At 48.1% G+C, this 22,797-nt stretch overlaps 1 protein-coding gene across 1 annotated transcript in view; it reads left to right on the plus strand.

Moving 5' to 3' along the window:
• Pex14 (peroxisomal biogenesis factor 14) overlaps positions 1-22,797 on the plus strand; it is a 137,126-nt gene that overhangs the window by 15,922 nt on the left and 98,407 nt on the right. Inside the window, exon 2 of the mRNA XM_032894566.1 lies at positions 6,168-6,215. Coding sequence (XP_032750457.1) covers positions 6,168-6,215 — 48 coding nt within the window. The remainder of the gene's footprint in view (positions 1-6,167; positions 6,216-22,797) is intronic.

The raw sequence follows: 22,797 nt of genomic DNA on the forward strand, positions 1-22,797 counted from the left end.
GATTTCACATGTGTGCACACAGGTTTTTAGTATTGACCAAAGTCTCAAAGGGACATCCCTGTGGGTTTCGGGAACTTCCTTTCTGCATGGCTTTCTTTGGAACTCGGCCCTGCAGTTTTCTGCTGCTTTAGCCTTTCTGAAATCTATTCTCTGACTCTTCCAACACAGAGACTTCTGTCCTGGGCTGGGCATCCTCCTCTCTTTGTCTGACCTGTGCCCCATGGCAGAAAGCCAGAGCAGTTTAAGGGCAGATCCTCTGTCCTGTTTTGTAACTATGGCAGAGCATAGTCCCATAAGCATTTCACCTGCTGGAATAGCCTGTCCTTGCTACTCCATGGCAGCTGTGAGAGCAGAGGGCCAGCCTGATGGGGCTTTTATCTCTTTATTCTCAAGTGTGTGCTGTGGAACCATTGCCAAGGCCAGGAAACTGAGGCTCAGCCAGGCCGAGCAGCGTTCCCAGTCCCTCAGCTGTGTGCCCAAGTCCACATCGCAGAGGATTGGTGGAGGGGCTCTTGTTCTTCCCAGTAACGAGCTGTTTGCGTAGACTCTGTAGGGCGTGTGAGGCGTGACACAACTGCTCATGGTTTGGAGGCGCTCCGGTTGCTCAAGCTCAGGAACTCTTGCCAGGCTGTGCAGTGAGGTGAGCACTTGGCGAGTTTCCCAGCAGGGGAGGTTAGCACCTACATGAGTTCATTCTCAAGGAGAGCATCCACCTTGCTGTTTTTGAGACTGTGTCTCCCACTAGATTAGGTCAGGCGGTGTGGCCAGTGAGTCCTGGCAGACAGGATCGAGTTCTCCTGCCTCTGCCTCGCCAGCACTGGGATTGTAAGTCTGTACCCCCACAGCCCGTACCCACAGCTCATACCACATACTTGGGTTCCAGGAATGAGACTCAGGGCCCCAGGGTTGAGCAGCAAGCCTGTTACTGACCAAGTTGTCTCCAGGCCTTAATTCTTGTTTGTTGAGACAGGGTCTTCTGCAGCCCAGACTGGCCTCAGATTCAGTATGTAGTTGAGGCTGGCCTTTAACTCCTGATTTTCTGCAGCCACCTTCCATGTCCTAGGATTATTACACACATAGATCACCATACCCACTAACTTTTAATTAATTTGTTAATGAATTAATTTTGAGGCAGGGTCTTATTATGTTGCTCTGAGTAGTCTAGAACGGGCTATGTAGATTAGGCTGGCCTCAAACTCACAGAATCTGCCTACCTTTGCCTCATGAGTTCCGGGATTGGAAGTGTGTACTACACTCAGCCTTATTTTTTAATTTAATTAAAGTTTTTGTTTTGTTGTTGTTTTGTTTTGTTTTTTTTTGTTTTGAGACAAGGTTTCTCTGTGTAACCCTGGCTGTCCTGGAACTCACTGTGTAAATCAGGCTGGCTTTAAAATCAGAGATCTGCCTGCCTCTGCCTTCTGAATTCTGGAACTAAAGGCATGTGCCACCATATACAACTTGCTGGAGTTTATTCTTTCCCTCCATCATGTGGGTCTGTGGGGCCCAGGCTTATCAGTAAGTATCTTTCCTTGGGTTGTTCCCTGGGTTGTCTCAGGCTCAATGGCAAGTGTCTTTACTAAGACCTCACCAACCCCAGCTTTGCATTCTTTTTTTTTTTTTATATAAATCTTTTTTCAAAGATTTATTTATTTTGTGTATGTAAGTACACTGTAGCTGTCTTCAGACACACCAGAAGAGGGCGCCGAATCCCATTACAGATGGTTGTGAGCCACCATGTGGTTGCTGGGAATTGAACTCAGGACCTTTGGAAGAGCAGTCAGTGCTCTTAACCTCTGAGCCATCTCTCCAACCCCTCTTCGCATTCTTTTAAAGAACACTTAATCTTTTGTTTTCTTCCCATCCCTACTTCCTCATCCTGACTTCTGAAGGTCCTGTGGGTCTCAGAAGAGCCTCCTTTTAAAACAAAAATATTATTTTATGTGCACTGGTGTTTTACCTGCATGTCTGTGAAGGTACCAGATCCCCTGGAACTGGAACTACCGTTGTGAGCTGCCATGCAGGTGCTGGGAATTGAACCATGGTCCCATGCAAGGTCACCCAGTGTTCTTTTTTTTTTTTTTTTTTTTTTTTTTTTTTTTTTTTTTTTTTTTTTTCAGAGCTGGGGATAACCCAGGGCCTTGGCTAGGCTCTCCCAGAGCCCCAACCCCCAGCCAGTTTCTTCTCGTATCTCTCCAGCCCCAAGCTTTCTTCTCGTATCTCTACTTTAGACTTCAGTTGGTAGTTTCCAGGCCTCCTTTCTCTCTCTTGTTTAAAGCTGTGAATGATCTTTTGAAGAGTTCCAGAGTCAAGTTGGAATTTAGTTTGTAGAGATCTTTTTTAGGCCAGATGTCACTTGAAGAGGCAGATCTAGGGGCCGGAATTTAAAGACATGTTGGGCATTTCGTAAAGGCTGGAGTAGTCAGACCAGCAGACTGGCTGTCAGTCCAGCAGCTCAGCTCTCTGTTCATCTGAGCAGTGCCTGGAGTTGAAGGTGAAATGGGAGACTGCCCTCCCGTGTGAAGAAGTGAGAGCAGTCAGGATCGCCCAGGGTCCAGGGTCATTTGGGATGGCATAGGTCTGTACTGGCTGTGCTTTTGTCTTAGTCCGCTTGTCCTAAGTGTCTGTGGAACTCTGTAGTCAGGAGACCTTCACATAAGTATCAATGGCCCTGGGAGTGTTACTGCCGCAGAGTTGGTGAAGTGTTGGCCACATTACATTAAGGGCCGCAGCGCTCCTTGGCTCCGGGATACATCCCTGTTTGTGGCTTGCTTCCCTTGGGCTTATATACCAGGCAGTTCCTGTGATTTCATTGTTTAGGTAAAGAAATTTAAGACAGGCATGGTGGCATATGCCTGTAATCCCAGTAGTTGGCAGAGGCAGGAGGATCATCACGAGTTCAAGGTCTGCCTGGGCTACTTAGTGAGATACTGTGTCCAAAAAGAAGAAAGAAACATGTGTTTTCCCCTGATAGGCAAGGCCCTAGATTTAATTCTTAGCACTTCTTGCCAAAGGAAGAGTGCTGAAGGGTGAATGTTTCAGAAAACTTAATTGGTACTGTCTACAGTGTGTCCCTCTGCCCACATCGCCACCAACGAGTCACCTAGCTGTTGTTTTTGCAGTGCTGGGCATTACATTTAGGGCCTTGTGGAAGCCACACTGGCGCTTAACTCTTGAGCCACTTCCCCAGCCTTGGCTGAACTGACTTAAGGGAAATTTCTTTCTTTCTTTTTTGAGATTTATTTATTTATTTTATGTATGTCAGTACACTGTCGCTGTCTCCAGACACATCTAAAGAGGGCATCAGGTTTCATTGCAGATGGTTGTGAGCCACCACATGGGTGCTGGGACCTCTGGAAGAGCAGAGCCATCCCTCCAGCCCAGGAACTTCTTTTTAATGATTCATTGTGATGAGTTGTATCTCAAGAGGAAAACTTTGGGTCAAGAATGAGACTTCTTGGAGACTTCTTAAATACCAAAACTGTGTTCGTTAAACATGTATGTATGATGTCTGTCTGTCTGTCTGTCCATCCATGTGCTTGAGCTCCCATGTGTGTGAGTGTGGATGTTAGAGGACAACTTGTGGGAGTTGGTGCTTTCCATTGAGTGGGTTCTGTGGGTTGGTGGCAAGTGCCCTCATCCGCTGAACCATGTCACTGATGTTTGTTTTGTCTAGTCAGATAGCTACATGATTACTTATGGTGCAGCATTAAATTAAAGCTGCTGCTTAATAAAATATGATTGAAACAAAATTTGATTATTTCATTTAGTTAATGTGCAAATGCCTATGATGCTACTGCTTGCTGAGGCGGTGGGGTGAGTCATGTGATGTTGGCTTCTGTTTCATCATCCGCAATAACGCTGCACAGCTAGTGTGAGAATTAAGTGAAGAAAGCGCGAAGTGAAATGTTAGCACTACAGTTGGTGTCTGCCGACTGTACTGAGGGGAGTCTCAGGGAGACCCTGGGAGTCAGTGGGCTACAGCAAGCGATCTGATCTGTCTGTCTGTCTGTCTGCCTGCTCGCCTGTGGAGGATTGACCTGGGGGTGGGGATATACTTCACCAGCGAGCCTCATCCTGGTCTCTTTGCTCTCCCTCTCCAGTCTCCTCTCCCTTGCTGTCCTCTGTCCCTTCTCTCCCTGGCTGTTTTCCTGACTTTTTCTTTCTTTTTCCCCCTTGACCCTTCCTTTTCTTTCTGAGGACGGGTCTCGTGCTGTGTAGGGCTGGCCTATGGTTCATAAGCTCTTGCTGTAGTCATCGGAGGGCTAGAAGCCACATACACTTTGCCAACACATTCAGCTTCTTTTAAAAAAAAGTTTGAAATTTGTGTTGTGTGTGCATGTGCTTTAGCTGGCTCTGAACGACGTTCAGGTGTCTGTGGGGAGAGGAAGGAACAGCTTGTGCAAAGCCCCTCAACGAAGAAAGCAAAACCAGCATGTCCGTTAGGGGTAAACCAGCGTGTCCGTTAGGGATGAGCTTGGGAGTTCAGCAACACAAGAGCCTTGACGTGCGGTTAGAGTAGGTGCGAGGCTTCCAAGGCCGCATGGAGGATGTTTTTTCCTTGTCTTCTGAGAACAGCAAGGAGCTATTGATGATGCTATGGGGCAGGTGAGTCAGTAAGTAAGGAGATGACCGAGTTGTCCTTTATAAATGATTGGTTTCTGTGTTGTGGAAAGTGACTTGGAAGAGGCCAGCACGAGTCCAGGTAAACTGACTAGAAAGCATTTGCAAGTGACTCTGGAAGCTTGGACCAAAGTGATGGCAGCGGAGATAAAGAGAAGTTGAGGTTGACTTCATGGCTACTTAGAAGAGAAGATCGCAGGAAGAGTTGATGGGTACCTCTGGGGGAACTCTTGAGGAAAGCCTTCTGTATGTAGTACTGGAAGAGGGCGGGCAGTCATTGCAGTCAGGGGGGTCTGCAGGTCTTGAAGTCTAAGGGGAGGCAGGAAGGAGGCCTGGGAGGGTGGCATGGGGAAAGGTCCCTGGGGTGTGAGGACTGACCCCCAGTTACAGTTTCAAGCTGCCTGGCTTTCTGCTCGTGGGGTGTGGAGCTCTTAGGATAGGCCAAAGAGAGGCCTTGGCTCCGTGTCAGGTGCCTTTCGTGTGGTGGCAGGCAGCGATGAGGTAAGGCGATCTTTAGGAACCTTCTCTAGACTCTTTCCTCTCCCCACTCTGCCCTTTCCATAGGAGGCTGGAGCAGGCCATCTAAACTAGCTGGGAGGCCGGATGGAGGCCGGCTCCTGGGACACACGCATTAGCTGTCCTCGTCTGCCTGACGTTATCTGTAGAAAATTGGCAGTTGACTTTTGTGTGGGTAACCAGCTCAGCTGGCCGCTTGTCCTATCCTGGAGGTTTGTGTCTTGCTTCAGCCATTGTTCTTGCTCTGGGTTTTGTCCAGTGCAATGTAGGGTTGAAGGTGTGAGAGGAGGGTGTGGCCTAGAAGGAAACAGGTGGGAGGAGCCTGGCCTGCAGGTCACAGTGCTGTTTGCTGCTCGTAGGCTGGTCTGTATTTCTCAGCTTGACACTGGATTATTTCTGTGAAAGACTTAATCCCAGAGTAGGTTCTTAGTGATGGGCGCTCTAACCCTGTGCAGTAGCCGGGAAGGGGTAGTGGTTGTGGTACATTCCTTTGATCCCAGCACTGGGGAGGCAGAGACAAGAGGGTCAGGGATTTAAGGTTACATTTAGCTGTACAGTGAGTTTCAGGTCAGTTTGGGCTACACGGAGACCCTGTCACAGAAGTGAAACAATCCAAAGTGGCATTTGGCGTCACAGAGAGAAAACCCCCCTAGTGTGGGTTGCTGCTGCCCCCCTGTGGCTGCCTTTGGTTCTACACTTTTGCTCTGCTCTGTAGTTCTGAGAAGGTGGTAGAAAAACGTGTAGATCATTCTTTGGTCTTCTCTGGTCTTTTTTTTTTTTTTTTTTTTTTTGGTCATGGCCCCCATCCCTCCTGATTATATCTGACCCTTAGTCCTCCTGAGAATAAACAAGCCCTGTTTATGAGGGGCTATGACAGTGAACCCAGAAACAGTCTACAGATTAAGGTTCACATCACAGCTCCTTCTACAGGAGCCTGCTGAGAACAGAGAGGACCTGGGCGCACTGCTTGTTTTTCTGATGTCCATGAGGTGGCACTGTGATCTTATTTTTGTTTCTGTTTTTCTTTGCAGCCCAGCTCTTCTCCAGGAAGTGAAAATGTGGTGCCTCGAGAGCCTCTGGTAAGTATGAGAGACATGCAGGGTTCTTTTCTAGTAATCAGAATCCTTAGGCGATGCCTTGCCCATGACCTCTGGCTTGTGACTTCTGTTTATCAGAAGGGAGCGACAAGACCTCTTGAGTCTTTTCTGGAACTGAGAGCAGCCACAGTGGCAGTCATGTGGCACTTTGCTGCTGATGGTAGAACTAGGTGACACAAGGTTGATCCGTGTCAGCTTCCAATTGTTGGAAACCTGAAATAACTAGTCTTTGCTTCTCAGTGAAGCCCCCTGGGTGGGTGCCCTTTAAGGAACTGGTAAGAGGAGGGGTTCTGGGGTTGTCTGGTCTGTGGTTCTGTCTTTGATAGGTGGCACCCATGGTATTGTAGACTCTTGATAAGAAAGAAGCCTGCTGAGGGCTGAAGGGCCTTTTCTTTTTTTAAACAAGGAGGGCCACCCTCTATAGCTCAGTCTGTCCTTGAATTCACTATGTAGCCTAGGCTGGCTTCATGCTCACAGTTGTCCTGGCATGACTTCACAAGTGCTAGTATGAGAAGACAGTCACCACCACTTTCAGCTAAGTAACTCTCTTTGCAGAATGTCTTTGTTTTGGTGGTCTGAACCAGAGTCCCTGCCTGCCTGCCTGCCTGCCTGCCCTGTTTTCATTGTTTGGCATCTCAGGACTTGATGTAAATCCTGTGGGCTGGGTAGTAAGACCGGTTCTGTGCAAACCAGATCAGTTTTAGGGGAGCGCCAGCCTTGGGTTTAGCATTGCCAAGCCTTTCTCTCGTGGAGTGGTGGGAACTGGTGACCTGGGACTCGCTGCCACTGCCGGGCCTTTGTCCCATGGCCTGGCAATCTCCTGCTTTCTTCTCTCTTCCTTGGCTGAGCTGGAGAGGGAGATGCCTGGAATGAACAGGGCCAGGTTCTAGCACGTTCTAAGGCTTTCTAGGCAGAGGGTGAGATGGATCTGGCTGGGCTACAGATAGAGCCAGAGGACACAAGTACCTCCCAGACTTTTCCAGGGGAGTGGCGGTGCTATTCACGCTCCTTTCTGTCCCCAGAGATAGGCTCATCCCTGCATGGCTGTCTGAGGCACCTCTCCTCACTCTCTTCCTTTGCCTGGTTCTTCATAGATGCTTTGCTCTGCCAGGCTTGTTTGCCTCCAAGGTCTGCCTCCAAGCCTTCAGAGAGAAGTTGTGATTTAACTGAAGTCCAGCCTCAACACAGTGGTGCTTTTCTGTCCCTACTGCTGCAGGCTCTTTAGAAGCTTCCTGACTTGGCTTTGCATCCTCAAAGTGAGGCCAGGCTGTCTTTTGGGGCCATGACTGGAAAAGCTCTTTGGAAGCCTGGAGTCTCTGATGCTGGCTAACTCCTGGGTGTGTGGAGCCCTGCAGGCCTGTTCTGTGTAGGGTTCTGAATGTGGCTCCTTCCGCTGCGCTGCGCGTCTGCCTGTTGGTTGGTTATGTTATTTCTTTCTTTTCTGGGAGCCCCTGAGCAGTCTTCAAACCCTGGTAGCCTGTGATCGTCCAGAGTTCAGACTCATTCTCTCCAGGCCAACTCTACAATTACCTTATATTTAATTAATATTTTTTCTCCTCTTTACGTACGTACTGCATAATTGCTCAGAGGAAAGAAAACACATAGCAGCAATTTATATTTATATAAAAAACAATAATTAAAAAAACCCGAAATAAACTCCCATCTCATTTGGGCTGATCCTGTGAGTTGGGTAATTAGGGCCCTATTAAAAGGTAGACCCTTTCTCCTTCCCCCTCCTTTTTTATTAATTTTTTTATATTAAACTCCCACAGTCTCTCAGTCATGCCCTTATTGCTTTTGGCCAGCCATTTGCAGCAGCCTGATTAAATGAGGGCACCAGCCGAGTTGTATGGTCTTGTGTGAACAACTCCTTTCTCCCGGGAGCGGTGGCAGCAGGGTGTCAGGCAACAGAGCCCATAGAAAGCTAGCTTGTGGGGCAGGCCAGGGCACAGGTTGAGTACCAGGAGAGCTCTTGGCAGCTGTGGACCGATGCTGCCTGGATGACCGTCCTAGGACCTGGAGAGGCAGTGGGCAGCAGCTCAGGCCCACACTCAGTGCACAGGGGCGTGGTTTGGAAGCCCTCAGTGCTCAGCTCCATCAGCAGGGAGGAGGCCATTCAGGCCCAGTGTGCCGGCTGCTTCCCGGGTGCTTAGCCGCAGCACCGGAGAATAGACAATCACAAAATCAAACAAGCCTTGTTTTTTAAGTAATTTGTGTATTTTATTTGGGGAAGAAAAGGCATTTGTTTACATGAAACAATTAGCGAAAAGGGAACATCGTATGTAATTTTAGGAAGCACCACGAAGTTGTGTATAATTGAGTGCAGAATTGCCTGGCAGTGAGTCGGAGAGGGCCCCTCATTCAGAGGAGGAGGACAGCTGTTGGGCGGAACTTAGGGATGGTTTCTGAGCTCTCTGGAGCTGGGTCTTGAAGAACATGACAGCACAGTTATGCTTATTTTTAACTCATTGCAGTGTTAACTTTTTTTTAATTTCGAGACAGCAAAAGTTTTTAAGAAAGAGGGCGGCTGGGCATATGGTGCACACTTGTAGTCCCAGCACTAAAGATTGTGAGTTCAAGGCCCACCTTAGAACTGTGTGCTGGGAGTCTGTGTGTGGAAGGCTCAGTGGCAGAGCACTTGTTCAGCGTGAGTGAGTGAAGCCCTGGTTTCCAGCACAGGATGAATGGGTGCACAGGACAGCTTGCTTCTTGCCCTGCTTGGATGCTGTGATGGGGCTTGGGTAACCTGACGTCCTTCCGGTCACCTGGTTTCTGGGTATTGGAGTGATGGTCAGTAAGGTTTAGTTTGGTGTCCGCTCACTCGTGCCCACTCTGCTTCTCATAGTCAGCAGCACCATTGCTCACCTCTGCACACAGCCCTATGTGTTCAGCTTCTTGCTCTTGGACACCTTCTCTCTAGCGGGTGCGTCTCCGCTGTCTTTGCGGCCTCTGGTTGTAGGTCTGAGTTTTTCCATTTATTGGTTAGTTGCTTACGTGTTTTGATGAGGCGTCTGACAGTGTGGCTCAGCGTGGCTCAGCCTGTCCTTGCATGGCCTCTTCCTGTCCCCACCCGAGTGCTGACCCAGGCCTGTGCTACCCACCCTGCTGGCTTTACTTCCAGTCTGCTCCCTCCTTCCTTCTTCCAAGATGATCCAAGGAGGACGGTGATTTCTGCCTGTCAGCTTTTCTAGATTAAAACCTTTTTTCTTTCTTTTTTTTTTTTTAAGACAGAGTCTCACTGTATGTCATACATGGCTGAAACTTGCTATGTAGAATAGGTTGGCCTTGAACTTTCAGTGATTCTCTTGCTTCTGCCTCCCAGTGATGGAATTGCAGTTGTTGACATCACATCCAATTTAAATTATTGTTATTTTAACATTTATTTTGTGTGTGTGTGTGTGTGTGTGTGTGTGTGTGTGTGTGTGTGTGTGTGTAGTGGTGGTCCTACTGTGTCACACACTTGTGCAGAGGTCAGTAGACAATCTTGGAGGATTGGTTTTCCTGTCTCTTTCTTTATGCAGGTTGTGGGGATTGGCTGGACTGGTAACAAGTACTTTTACATATTGAACGTCTGTCTCAGTATACTGAGTTCTTACAGGAAAAGATGCCCTACCATTGTGGATATGGTGGTCTTGGTATAAAAGTACTCCTTGTAGTCTTTGACTCTTGCTTCTTAAGATCAAGGTGGAGTCTTGTCATCCTGTGGGGTTCCACAGCATCTTTGAGTTTAGTCCTTTTAGGGAAGCTCACACCTCGCATGCCTGAGATCTTCTCTTCCTCTGTTTGGTTTGGTTTGAGACAGTTTCACTGTATACAGACTGGCCTCGAACTCACTGTGTAGACTGGTAGTGGATCTGCCTGCCTCTGCCACTGGGCATGTGCCACCCAGCTCACCCAGCTCTTCTCTCTGTCCTTCAAGGCTTCTGCATGTTTTACTGTGTGTGTGCGTGTGTGCATGTATGTGTGTGTGTATGTGTGTGCGTGTGTATGTGTGTGTGCGTGTGTGTGCGTGTATATGTGTGTGTGCGTGCACGCACGTCTGTGTGTACCATGTGTGTGCCAGGTGCCTGAGGAAGCCAGAAGAAGGCACTGGATCTCCTGGCACTGGAGTTACAGACAGTTGTGATCTGCTTTGCCGTGTGGGTGCTGGGAACTGAACCTGGGACCTCTGCAAGAACAGAAAGTGCTCGTAACCACCAGGCCCTCTCTCCCATCCTTCACTCAAGGCTGGTTATCGAAGGGTCACTGATAACCTTGGTGAATCCAGGAAGCCAGCTGTGTGAGTGTCTGAATGGTTGTGGCTGGTGGCCTCTCTCCAATCTCTAGATGTACTCCTGACTGTCTTCCCCAGGGTTGTGTCTTTTGCAACTTTTGTGGTTAACTACTTTGCTGTCCTAGTTGGCAGGATCCTTGTGAATAGGTGGTTCTCATTTTTCCCCCCTAGAACATTTCTGAAGGATGACATTCACATGCTCAGTACGTTTCTTTGTGCATACTCATGTGTGCAAGTGTGTACATGTATGTATATAGTGGCATAACAAATGCAGATACAGTATAAAATCAAGACTTCTGTGGGGAGATTGGTGGGACGGGGTGGAGGGCATTAAGGTGACTTCACTCAATGTCTTGGCTGGTCTGCAGCTCGTTATGTAACCCAGGCTGGGCCTCAGTGCCCAGTGCTAGGATTATCCTTAGGTGCTGCACGCCTGGCCCCACAGACTTTGTTTGTGATATTTTCTTTTTTTTTTTTTTTCCTTTTCTTTTTTTTGGAGCTGGGGATCGAACCCAGGGCCTTGCGCTTGCTAGGCAAGCGCTCTACCACTGAGCTAAATCCCCAATCCCTGTTTGTTATATTTTCACACTGGTGTTTTACATGCACGAGTACTGAAATCACAAGTGTGGGGATTTCAGGATGTCGACTCTTTTCCCCAGGAAGATTGTAAATACGGCAAAATAGTCTTCAGTGTCGCTGGCTGGTCTAGTCGCTTCTGCCGTTCCCTTGCTTAGCACCTCTGTCTGAAGGACTGAACAGGGATGACACTGAGCAGACGGTGCGCTGATTTGTTTCTGTGAGAGACGGAAGTAGATTGCCCATGCTGACCTTGTTCTTACGACCCTTCCGCCTCAGCCGTCTTTCTGCCTGACTGAACAGTTCCTGGTTTTATTTGGGAACAAAACCAAATGTAGAGGGTTTGAGAGTGGGGCTCACGGTGCCTCTCGATGGTGATGCTGTCGCCTGCGACTGGAGCCAGGGTGGGAAGACATGCTGGCTTTCCTCCTTTCCCACACCCACTCCAGGGTTCAAAACCTTCAGCCAGGAAATGGTCAAGGAAACCAGCTCCTGGTCTGGAAGGTGCCTTCCTATGCTTCCCCCTCTTCCTGACAGAGCTGTGAGGAAAGCTTGCTAGCTAAATGCTGAAGTGGATGGGCCAGGCAAAAGCCTCATTCCATTTCTGGGCGGTTCTAGTCTCTGGGCCACTTACTGATTTTGAAATTGCTGCCTCTTCCTACCCCATCCTTCCTGTTATCGTCTGAGAGGCTTGTGGAAAAGACTAGGCGGTGCCCTTCGGTTGCTTCCTTTTTCAGGTGGATGAGGAGCTTGTGTTTTTCAGTTTGGAGGTATTCTTTTACAAATAATTATTAGATGAATCGAAACTCCTAGGGGTGATAATTAGGAGACCAGCATTGAGGCAGTGCTCACCTTTGTTTGTGCTTCTCTTCCTGGCTTTTCATGGCTCTCCCTCCCTTGTGTTTGCCGTGGCCCTGTAAGCAGGGGCCCTGCCCCACAGATCACTGAAGGGTGCTTTTTTTGATTCGTCGGAGATGGAGGATCCGAGACTGGAGTGGCTGTCGGCCTTTTTTCTGAGCGTGCTGATGGAGGGAGGCCTGTCTTTGTGGAGCCCACACCTCTTCCTGGGACAGACGGAGCATTCCAAAACGCTTTTCCTTTGTTTAAGACTGATCATTATCTTACTTGAAAAATTGTTCACGGATAAATATCTTTTAGTGTGGCCTACAGGGTGGGTATTCCTGTGGCAAACACGGAATCCCCGTGGCCCTCTGAAGAGCACTGAACATGCTGTTCTTAGGGTAGCCATGCGTCCCGCATTTCCAGGGTGATTTCCATTTAAAATGTTTGAGCCCATTGTCAAACTACACAGACTGATTGGGCTTGAAAAATATGTCCTCTAGTTAATCCTGGTGCGTGGTGCAGAGCTGCAGGAAGATAAAGTGGTGCTTGGGAGAAGGACATGTCTGCCGCCCTTCCCTCTTCCCTCCCAGCTCTCCTTTCTTTTATGGTTTGTAGTTATAACCAAGATTTATGCTTGTTGCTCCACAAATCTTCTCTCTGCCATTATGAGTTTGTCCGAGCAGTCTCGAGATGGGCTGACACTGAGTGATTCTGAGGTAAATCTATCTGGGGGCACCCTTGACAGTCGGAGGCAGAGAGGTGCTAACACATGGCCCCAGTGGAGCGCGTGTGAGGTGAATTGCCCTGTTGAGAAGACCCTTGCACTGCCACCTTTGTGACTTCTTGCCTGGAAGCCACCAGGGCTGCAGCTCCTGTTGGCAGAGTCGTGGGGTCCACTCGGGTTGCTGATCGCCCCCTTTACCAAGGGAGGGGTCTTTCAGGAGGCTTCGCTGTTGGTGTCAGGCCTGACTCAGCCAGGCACACAGTGAGAGGATCTCTGGCTTAGCGCCTCTTTTTCTAGCCTTATGGTAGCCGTGTGCTAGTTGCCAATAGAATCCAGCTTGCAAGTTGAGTGTTTGTATAAATGGTTTCATTTTCTCTCACACTTCACAGGAGATGGGTTTTGGAGAGGAGGAATAAACATTTACATAACAATTCTCCCCCTTTTCCTGTATTTTCCTTTTGTTCTAGCGTTTCAGCTTATGTTTTTTTTTTTTTTTTTTTTTGGTTCTTTTTTTTTTCTGGGACCGAACCCAGGGCCCACCACTGAGCTAAATCCCAGCCCCATGTTTTTGTTTTTTTTTTTTTTTTTTTTTTTTTTTTTTTTTTTTTTTCCTTTTCTTTTTTTTTTTCGGAGTTGGGGACCGAACCAGGGCCTTGCTTGTTAGGCAAAGCGCTCTACCACTGAGCTAAATCCCAACCCCATTGTTTTTTTTGTTTTGAGATAGGGTCTCACTGTAGTCCAGGCTGGCCTTGAACTTGCAATCCTCTTCCCTCAATTTCCCATCATGCTTGTCTTTTGAATGTACATTAAAAAATTATTGTTGGGGTTGGGGATTTAGCTCAGTGGTAGAGCACTTGCCTAGCAAGTGCAAGGCCCTGGGTTTGGTCCTCAGCTCCGGAAAAAAAAAATTATTGTTTTACATTTATTTATTTATTTATTCTGGTTTTGTTGGCATACATGTGGAGATCAAACCCAGGTCCTTCATGTTGGGTTAGTGCCTTTCCGCTGGTTCTGTGCGGACTTCAGAGAGCTATTTCAGACTTCCTGTGGAATAAAGCAGGGTACCCCTAAACATGTTTTTCTTTAAAAGAGTCAAGAGCTTTTGACAGGCTGTAACTCAGTGATTCTCAACCTGTGAGTCATGACCCCTTTGAGGGTCTAACGACCCTTTCACAGGGGTTGCCTGAGGCCATCAGAGAACACAGATATTTACATCACATTTCATAACAGTAGCCAAGTTATGGTTATGAAGTAGCAATGAACACAATTTTCTGGTAGGGTTCACCACAACATGAGGAGATGTGTTAAAGGGTGGCAGCCTTCGGAAGGTTGAAAGCATTGCTGTAACTGGCTAGCTTGCCTTTCAGGCCTCCAGAACTTTCTAACCTGGCCAGGATTTCCAAGAGGTGGCCGGGACAGTCGCTCCCACACTGTTCCTGACACGCACTGAGTTCCCTCCCACTTGCCAGATGTACTTGTTATTGAGCAATGCTGTATCATTACAGATGATGCAGACAGGTGAGGCAAATATGAAAAGAGGGTTCTGCAAGGATGGTGTGTTCTGTGAGGATCCGTGTAAAAGAATCTTCCATTAAAAACTAAGTTTCACGTGCAGTGAGCACAGACTGAGAAGACTGCCCTCAGACTCCGTGTGAGCTGACACACGGGCAGGGTCCTCAAGACCCAGAGCGCGCACACTGCCACTGGCTTTGTACTGTCTGTAGACTGGATTTGCTGTAGAAAGGTGGAGGGCGTGCTGTGGGTGGGGTTTATCCAGGAGAAAGACGTCTGGGAACTGCAGTCTGTGGGCCTGCACTCAAAGGAAAGGTCTTGGCTCCACATCAAAAGATCAGTGAGTGACTGAACATTTATAGGTTTCCAGTTAGTATAACATGTTGAGGGGATGCAGAGCGGGCTCTACTTTTAATGATTCTTCAATTTAACTGAAAAAAAAAACATTTTTTATACTAACTGAGCAATTATTAGCTCTGATCCCATGGGCCGGGAGGGCTACTGTGTACTCGTGTGGCCTCAGTGCTTGTTTACTTTTGTCAAGGTCCAGCTCTCACACCCTGTGAGGATTCTCCTCAGGTCATAGTGAGGGGACTGAAGCCCGGGACAGTCAGGCCTCCAGCCCTAGTCTGTAGTGGGGCTGAGAGTCAGTGTTAGACCTGTCCTGTGGAACCTGAGAGGATGGGAACGTAGGCAAGGGGGGAAGTGTTGACCTTCTCCCCGGCACTGTCCTGTGAGGAGAGGCTGCCCAGATGGCTGTGGCTGTGGCTGTGGCAGGGCTGCCTGCTGCCCTGTGCTTCCTCTGAGGAGCCATCGCCTTCCTGTAGCCTCCCTGGTTGGAGTCTTTTGTGTGCATCTTCGTCCTCGCTGTTGAAAAGGTACCTATTAATTCATCACAGGTGATGTGCGCCTCCTCAGGCTCGGAGGAGGCGTCTGCACCCCTGTACCTCACTAATGACAGGTTATGAGATCGAGGGAGATAATAGAATCTTTTCATCTGGTGTCTCTGTGCAAGCTGCTACCTCTCAGGTAGCTTCTAGGGGGCAGCAGCTGCCTGCTCTTTCGTCTCCTGCTGGCAGCGTGAAGGTTGGACCAGTGAACAATTTGCTTTCTCTGACTCCAGCTCTTAAAGCTGTGCCGTGCAGGTCCTCCGGGAGTCACCGGAATCCACCTCAGTGAAGGAAACTCAATCTCCAGGTTCCTCTGTTTCCCTTTCCTCTGCCCCTCAGGTAAATCCTTTATCTGTCTCCCCGTCAGCACCCCTTCGTTCTTCCCTGTCAGTTACAGGCAGCAGCCGGCACCTGCTTTGAAGATAAGAGTCTGGAGATGCCTTTAAGGGAGTGTAGTCTTTCTGTCAGCTCTTCTTGTTGCCAACTGCTAGGCATCGACAGATAACCCATCCTAGCAGTGCTGTGAGGTTTGGGAACGTCCCCACGAGTCCTGTCAACCCTGCCGAGAACACACTGCAGCATGGTGGATTACCTGTTTCCCTTGCAACCCTGGCAGGCCTCAGAGGCTTCTCTATAATTCCAAACTGCTTCCGTCGGAAGCACACTGAGGGAAAGACTTGGGTTTGCCACTTGTTTAGACTTTGGGGTCTAAGACTGATTACTGTGCACATTGGGCTTTATTGGAAGTGAGTAAACTAGGTAACCCTTCCTAGAAGCCCCCCTTCTACCCCGGCCCTGAGCTTAAGTCTCTAAAGGAAGAATATAGAGCTCGGTGATGTTGATGCACACAGAGAAGCAAATCAGCTTTAGAGGGGCTTTTAGGGTTAGCCAAGAACTCTGTCCTGGCCCCAGTGGGATGGGCAGGCAGCCAGTGCCCTTCTGTGGCTTCGCCTTCCATAGGCTTCCCCTGAGGCCACAGGAATGTGAGTGTCCCCACCGAGTGCCTTCAAAGACAAAGGCACAGCAGCCTCACCTCTACTCGTGTTACTGCTCTAGAAATGACGACTGCAGATGCTGTGCATGAGCAGAAGGGACGACTGCACACAGTGAAATCACCTAACACTGAAATGATCTTCTAACTTTATCCAGTGATCATGACATTGCTGTTCTGTAGAGATTTGCATCTTCATGTTCAGAGGCTCATCTATAGGAGATGTCTTCGTTTGTGGTGTTTAGAAATCACTATATTTCCAGTGAATTCCACACAGATTGGCAGTTCCTCCTCTGTGCCCCCTACATTACCTCACTGGACTCTGGTCCCTCATTGGTAGGGGGTATCCTCTGCTGACCAAACTGTAGCTCAGACTGGCTGGAGAAGCTCTGTGGTGTTTGTTTTTGCAGTTCCTGGATTTGGTTTAATGTACAATTGATTTTTTAAATGTATTTAATCATTTTTTTCTTACCTCATAAGGATTAACCTGCACAAACCTCATTTTATCCTAAGTGTGGCTTTGGGAGGAAGGGAGAAGAAAATTGAGTTTCTCTAGCTTATTTTATTCTTTCACTTTTTATTTTCTGAATAGCTTCTCCTGCCCAAGCAGCTCTATAAAATACAGTGTATTCCGTGGTCATTACTTACTCATTACTAACTGGTCTCTCCTGCTTGCCTTTGTCTGTGAAATAAATACAGGGGACCTAACGATAATTGCTGGCTCTATCGCAGGCTCACCAATTACAGATCAACAGGGAAGGCGGCCCAATGGTGGTTTGTGGTTGGTGCTGACTCCCCACCTAGTGAATGTGAGCGAGCCATCATCCTGTGTTGGCCACCTAGCCGGGTTTAATGCCTGGTCCTCTCCTGGTTCTGTGAGAGACAAGCCCTGCTTGCTAGCCCTGGAACTTATGTAGATCAGGCTGGCCTAGAACTCATAGAGATCCACCTGCCTCTGTCCCTCGAGTACTGAGATTAAAGACGTGTGCCACTATGCCAACCTTCATGCTTATAGTCTTAATTTGTAAGATGTATAGTTTCTTTTTTCTTTTTTTCCAGAGGTGCTGGGGGTTAAACCTTATACATGCTAGAGAAAAGCTCCCCCACTTAACTGCACCCCAGCCTTCTGCCTTTCATTGTGGCTTTTGGTGTTATCTGGAGGGCGAACTCAGGCTCCTGTGTATGCTGTTCTCACCGAGCTTTATACAACTGGGAAATGGCTTCTTAAAACCTTTGCTTTTCTTTACCTTTCTGTCTGCTGGGTCCAAGTAAAGGTGTCTCTGTGAGCACCCACTTAGCTTCCTTTAAATGCTGCCAATGTGCAGTCTACACACAGCACACAGCAGAGGAAACTGCGTCTTACATTAGGCTGCCGGGCATGAGTGTGAGGATTTTAGTTGTCCAAGTAGTAAAGGAGTCTATGTTGCATGGATGTGTGTCCTCGTGGAATACACTTGTTTTCCCCAGGTATTTGGTGTATAGATACCCTGCTAACCCTGCTACAGGGAGGCCGTGTACTGTGTTTCTTAGCTCCTGAGTGGCCCTCAGTCTGCACTTAGAAGGCGGAAGTGAGTGTATGCGCTCATTCACACAGGCTGGAGGTGGATCGCATGTTGCTGCTTGGCTTCCTGCTGGGAGCCTAGGGTGCAGCATTCCCACTGGGGTGCCCATATACTGAGGTTCAGTGGAGCATTGTCACGTGGGCAGCATAAAGAAGGCATTTATGGACGGGAGCACCAGAGGAAGCATTATAACAGAGACCTTTATAGCCTTTCCATTATTATGGCTTAAATCTTGACAGTATTTATTTGCAGTGACACTGGGACCAGTAAAGACAGCACTCGCTCCCACCTCCTCGCTCTTCCCCACATCCTGTCCTGTAGCTAGCTGTGCTGCACATTGGCTAGGCATCGCTGAGTGCAGGCGGAGCGGTTTTCTTTCAGTTGTCTAGAGACAGCACCTCTGACTCAGGTTGGAAACCAGAACACTCGCTCACCGTATGCCCGGAAAGCTGCGAGTTGCAAATGCCAGCTCGAGGGCTTTGTCTCTCTGAGCGAGCTCCTCTGCTCCCTCTTACCTTGTCTTTTCCTTTCTCTACCACTCTTCCCCTTCAGAATTATTTTCTCTTCAGTTACTCTCTCTGTCTCTCCCTCCCTCCCTCCCTCCCTCCCTCCTGCCTCCTGCTCACCTTTGGTGACTATGGTGGCTTCTGTAGGTGATGGGTTTTGCTAACATCATGGTGTGTTCTTTCAAGCTTTAGTGCTACTTGATGGAAAGTGTATGCTCCTCGATTAAAACAGTTTTTACAGTTCGTTTCATGTGTCCGAGTGTCTTGCTGCATGTGTGAATGTACACCACACGAGTGCCTGGGATACCTGGAGGTCAGATCCCCTGGACAGGGGTTAGGGATGGTCGTGAGCTTCCATGTGGGTGCTGGGAACCAAACCTGGATCCTCTACAAGAAGACCAAGCTGTTTGCCAACTACTGAGCCACCTCTCTAGCTCCAACCCTCACATTTTTGTTGTCTGGGGTAGAAATGGAGGTGTCCTTGTACATCAGGGTTTATAAAGTACTCATTGGGTTCAGTGCTGGAAGCCAGATGCCACGCCAAGCCATAGCAGTGACCAAGTGTCATGACTGCATATTTTGTAAGACAGGCATTCTGGGTCTAACCTCTAGGTCTGTTTCCCCCACCAAATGGCTGCCACAATCACAGAAGGACCGCCACACTAGAACTTACTGAAATGGCTTCTAAGGGGCTATGACTTTTAGGGACTGTAGGACCTATGACCTGCAGGCACTGAGGCCTGTGGCTTCTAAGGCATTTTTCTTTACTGTGAGACACTAGCAAAACGTGTATTGTTCTTAGAGGCCCTGGATCATTAATCCTCTGATCCTGAAGATGCGCTGTAGCTGGAATTGTGATGTGAAGGGCAGGATCCGTTGGTGGGCCGGCGGGAGCTAAGCATCCTAGGGAGTGTCAGTTGGACTTGGAGAATCTTTTTTTTTTCCCCCGACCGGCTGACACTGTGGCACTTGACTGAGTCACATGATTGATGACGTGAGCATCACTGGGCGTTAAACACCTGGCCAGGGAAGCAGAGACTCTCTGTGGACCTTCTCCAGGAATGGCAGACAGATTGTCGGGTTTTAATGAGGATGGGGTGGGTCCCTGCTGCTCCGCTGCTTTGGAGCATAACAGGCCCAGCATTACTTGAGGGCGTGTGGTTTGGAAACCTGCTCGGGTGTCAGTGGCTACACTCATTTGTCAGCCCTTCCAGTCCAGCAGGACTAATCCTACAGTAACTTCAGAAGTATAGGAAGAGCCTCCCATTCTAACGCCTCCCCTCCTCTTTCTTCATCTTAGAAGATCTTGGACCAGTTTTAGCCTTTAGAAGAGTCATCTCCTAAATTTGGTTGTAATAAGGCTTTCCCCTGCATGCCTGGAAGGAAGGCATACTTTTCCATGATGTGTGTGTTGGAGGTGCCGGATGTGCATGGTTTTATCACGGTATTTAATAAACCAATAGCTAAGTGCTCTTAAAATGAACTGGGTACCTGTCACACGGAGGGCTGTATTTTTATTCTCATGGCTGGGGGTCTCACTCACTGGTTGTGGTGCTGGCAAACAGAAAGCCATAAATCTGCTAATCTAGTTCTCTAACCTTCTCAGGCTAAGGTGGGAGCAGCCACTACCTTCAAATGCACACATTGCCTTTCCTCTCTGAGGATGACAGTTTGGACGGGGATTATTCTAAATCATTCTAAAATGTCTGGCCATTCTCGTTGGGTGTGGGGTGGACCTGTAGCTGCGTGTGTCCTGTGTGATGGCTTGTGTGTCCGGGAGGCAGCCTGTCTAATCTCCTTCAGGAGCTCCCACTTGATTTCCTTCCAGGGCAGGGCCTAAGGAGTCTAAGGCTCATTTAGTGTTCGTGGCCTGTGGGTTCCTTGGCGTTGCTGCTGAGCCATCCAGCAGGGGTGCCAATTCTTCCATTTAGCTGACTATTATATAGCCCTTAAAAGGGAAGGGTTTATTTTAGCTGGCTGCTATATTGATTGCTATAGGGACGTTTCTATTTTCACTGGCTGCTATATTGACTGGGAAAGGGAAGGGGCCGTATTGCCGGGAGCTGTCATATTGACTGTTACAGAAAAGATCTGTATTTAAGCAGTACCAGTGCACTGGGATCTCCCAGGCAGGATATTAATGCTAATTCATCCGCTCACCCCCTGCCGTGAGTGTTATTTGTTTAAATCTGTAGATTCCCACAGCGCGTTTATATCCTCACTAGAGTGAGCTCCGTTCCCTGTAATTATTTAACATTATATGCTGATATAAATTGTAACAGTTAAAGAATGGTAATGAGTAGCCAAAAAAGAAAAGGAAAGAAAAGAAAAGGAAACGGGAAAACAGAAAAAGGAAAGGGAGGACATATGTAGAACAGTCTACGTGCGGGGTCGATAATCGTGTGTATGTGCATGTGCGCGCACATGTGCTTCTGTGTGAGACTTGGCAGAGTCAGGGCGAAAAGCAGCAGCATGCCTCTGGTTTCTGTTCTCCACTTCCAGTTGGTGGGGCTAGGGTTGCTCAGTCCGGCTTTGTGCACCTGCATGTCTCAGTGGGTGTGCACATGTGCTCACACCCCCACCAGGAGACTGTGTGTGTTACCCTGCACGGTGGAAGTCTGTACAGAGTATCTGGTCTAGGCTGGGCAGGGCATTTACCCATTAGCGTTCAGCGTCATGATAAGTAGCTAGTAACTCATTTTTCCTTCAAGCTCGACCCCATGGTCACAGGGGAACTGTCTAAAAACCTGCCCCTACCCCCCCCTCCCCGCACCGGGGTTGCTCAGCTGGGATTAAACTAATGGGCCATTGGGTGTCACTGTCGATCTACTGGCTGCGTAGTTGGAAGTGATTTCTTGGTGGGGGAACTGGATTTCAGTAGAAACAAGTTTTTATTTCCCAAGTTGGAGATGTTGTGTGTTAGAGTATTTGTGATTTCTTTCAAAAAGTAGTTGTCTTGTTTGCTTGGTTTGTTATGCTAAGCTTCAAGCATGCTTATTGTTCTTGAAAATTGTGTGCTGATTGCAAGCTCAGTTTGGATGTAACCCGCAGTGCGTCCCGATGAGGACTTCCGATGAACAGAGGACTGGCCCTCTTAATGCATTCTCGAAGTGGAGTAGTGAGGGGGATGATTCGGGCAAGAACCTGGAAGAGGAGGAAGAAAGTCTTTCGAAGTCTGTGCTGGGCAAATGCCTGCCCCTCCCCTGCTGTGGAGGCGGAAGAGCTCACTGAGCGAGCTCTGGCTGATGCCTGGCCTGTCGCACAGAAAGGAGTGAGCTGCTAGGCCGCGTGGAGCCACGCCAGCCTTCACCACAATTCATACTGTGTCAGTTTAATAAATGCACTACTTAAATTATGAAATTACAAAAGAAAAAAGAGAATGCACTTATTCAGACTCTTAATACATTAAAAATAAGGCATTAAAACTCTGGCTTTTTTTTTTCTTCCAGAATCAATAATGAACAGGAAGGGTTGTAGACATTAACAGTCACGGACATCCAAACTCTTATACATAAATTATCTTAGAAAAAATGCACAGAAGACTTGAATAATGTAAATACATTAATGCATTTAATAATTTAAACATTAAAGCACAAGCAGGAATTTGAGGCAGAGGCAGATCTGAGGTAAGGGATTGGTCCTAGCGTGTGTCCTAGGATCGATGGGTGATTTCCCCTTGAGGCACCCTGGAAAGAGAGTGCCTGGCTGGCTGGGGTGGCTTCCCATGCCAAGGCATTCCTGATCTCAGCTACTCCCAGCTCTTTATTTTTGTGCATCCCAACCTTCATCTTTAGTTTTCGCATCCTCCAGTCTTATGTTTTTACCTGTTTGTTTGATAGGAAAATTAAATGCTTCCGCTTCAAATAACAGTGAACTTAAAGAATGTTTTGATTGGAAAACCAAACCAAATTTAAAAATCCTTTGGCCAACTCTGGCTGCTGGTGCTTTGGGAATAGGAAGTCAGATAGATTTGGAGCCAGATATAGTGGAGTGCAGAAATGATGGCCCATGTTTGCCCGGGGCACTGGGCATAACAGTGGCAAGTGGCCTGTGCCAGGAAACAAGGCGGGTGTTGTGCAGGAAGACTCAGTGGTCAGTGCCTTGCGTAGATGTGCTTGTCTGGCTATTATTAGCCACGCTGATGGCACGTATTTCTCCCTTCCACAACTATGTTCATAGTGACAGAAACTCACTGAAACGTTGGACACCTGCATTGCGACATACTGTGGGGAGGACCGCATGGCCAGCCAGGACTTTGTGCTTAAGTGTCATTTGAATCCCGCAGTTCTTATAGTTCCTAGCCTGGGTTTATACTGTAGTCCTGGGTGAGAAATTCATGTACTCTAACTAAGGACTTGTGTTTCCTTGTAGAGGAGATGTGCTTATTTGGTAAATCATGGAAATATTGTCTGATTATTGCCTGCTGTGGGACCCTTGAGAAAAAGCTATTGGATGGCAGGACAGACACAACCTGTTTTCCTTTTTGCCAAACCTGATGGAATTTTTTTTACTGCCTCTTGATTCTTCTGCTTGAAATGTTACGTGGAATTGGTTGGGTTGTTTTTCTTTAAAAAATGTGTGTGTGTGTGTGTGTGTGTGTGTGTGTGTGTGCCCTATTTGCATGTTTGCCTTCATGACAGAAAGGGATATTAGATCACGTTAGGGATGGTTGTGAGCCACATGTGGT

The sequence above is a fragment of the Rattus rattus genome, chromosome 1, assembly GCF_011064425.1.
Source record: "Rattus rattus isolate New Zealand chromosome 1, Rrattus_CSIRO_v1, whole genome shotgun sequence".
In the NCBI taxonomy this organism is placed as follows: Eukaryota; Metazoa; Chordata; class Mammalia; order Rodentia; family Muridae; genus Rattus; species Rattus rattus.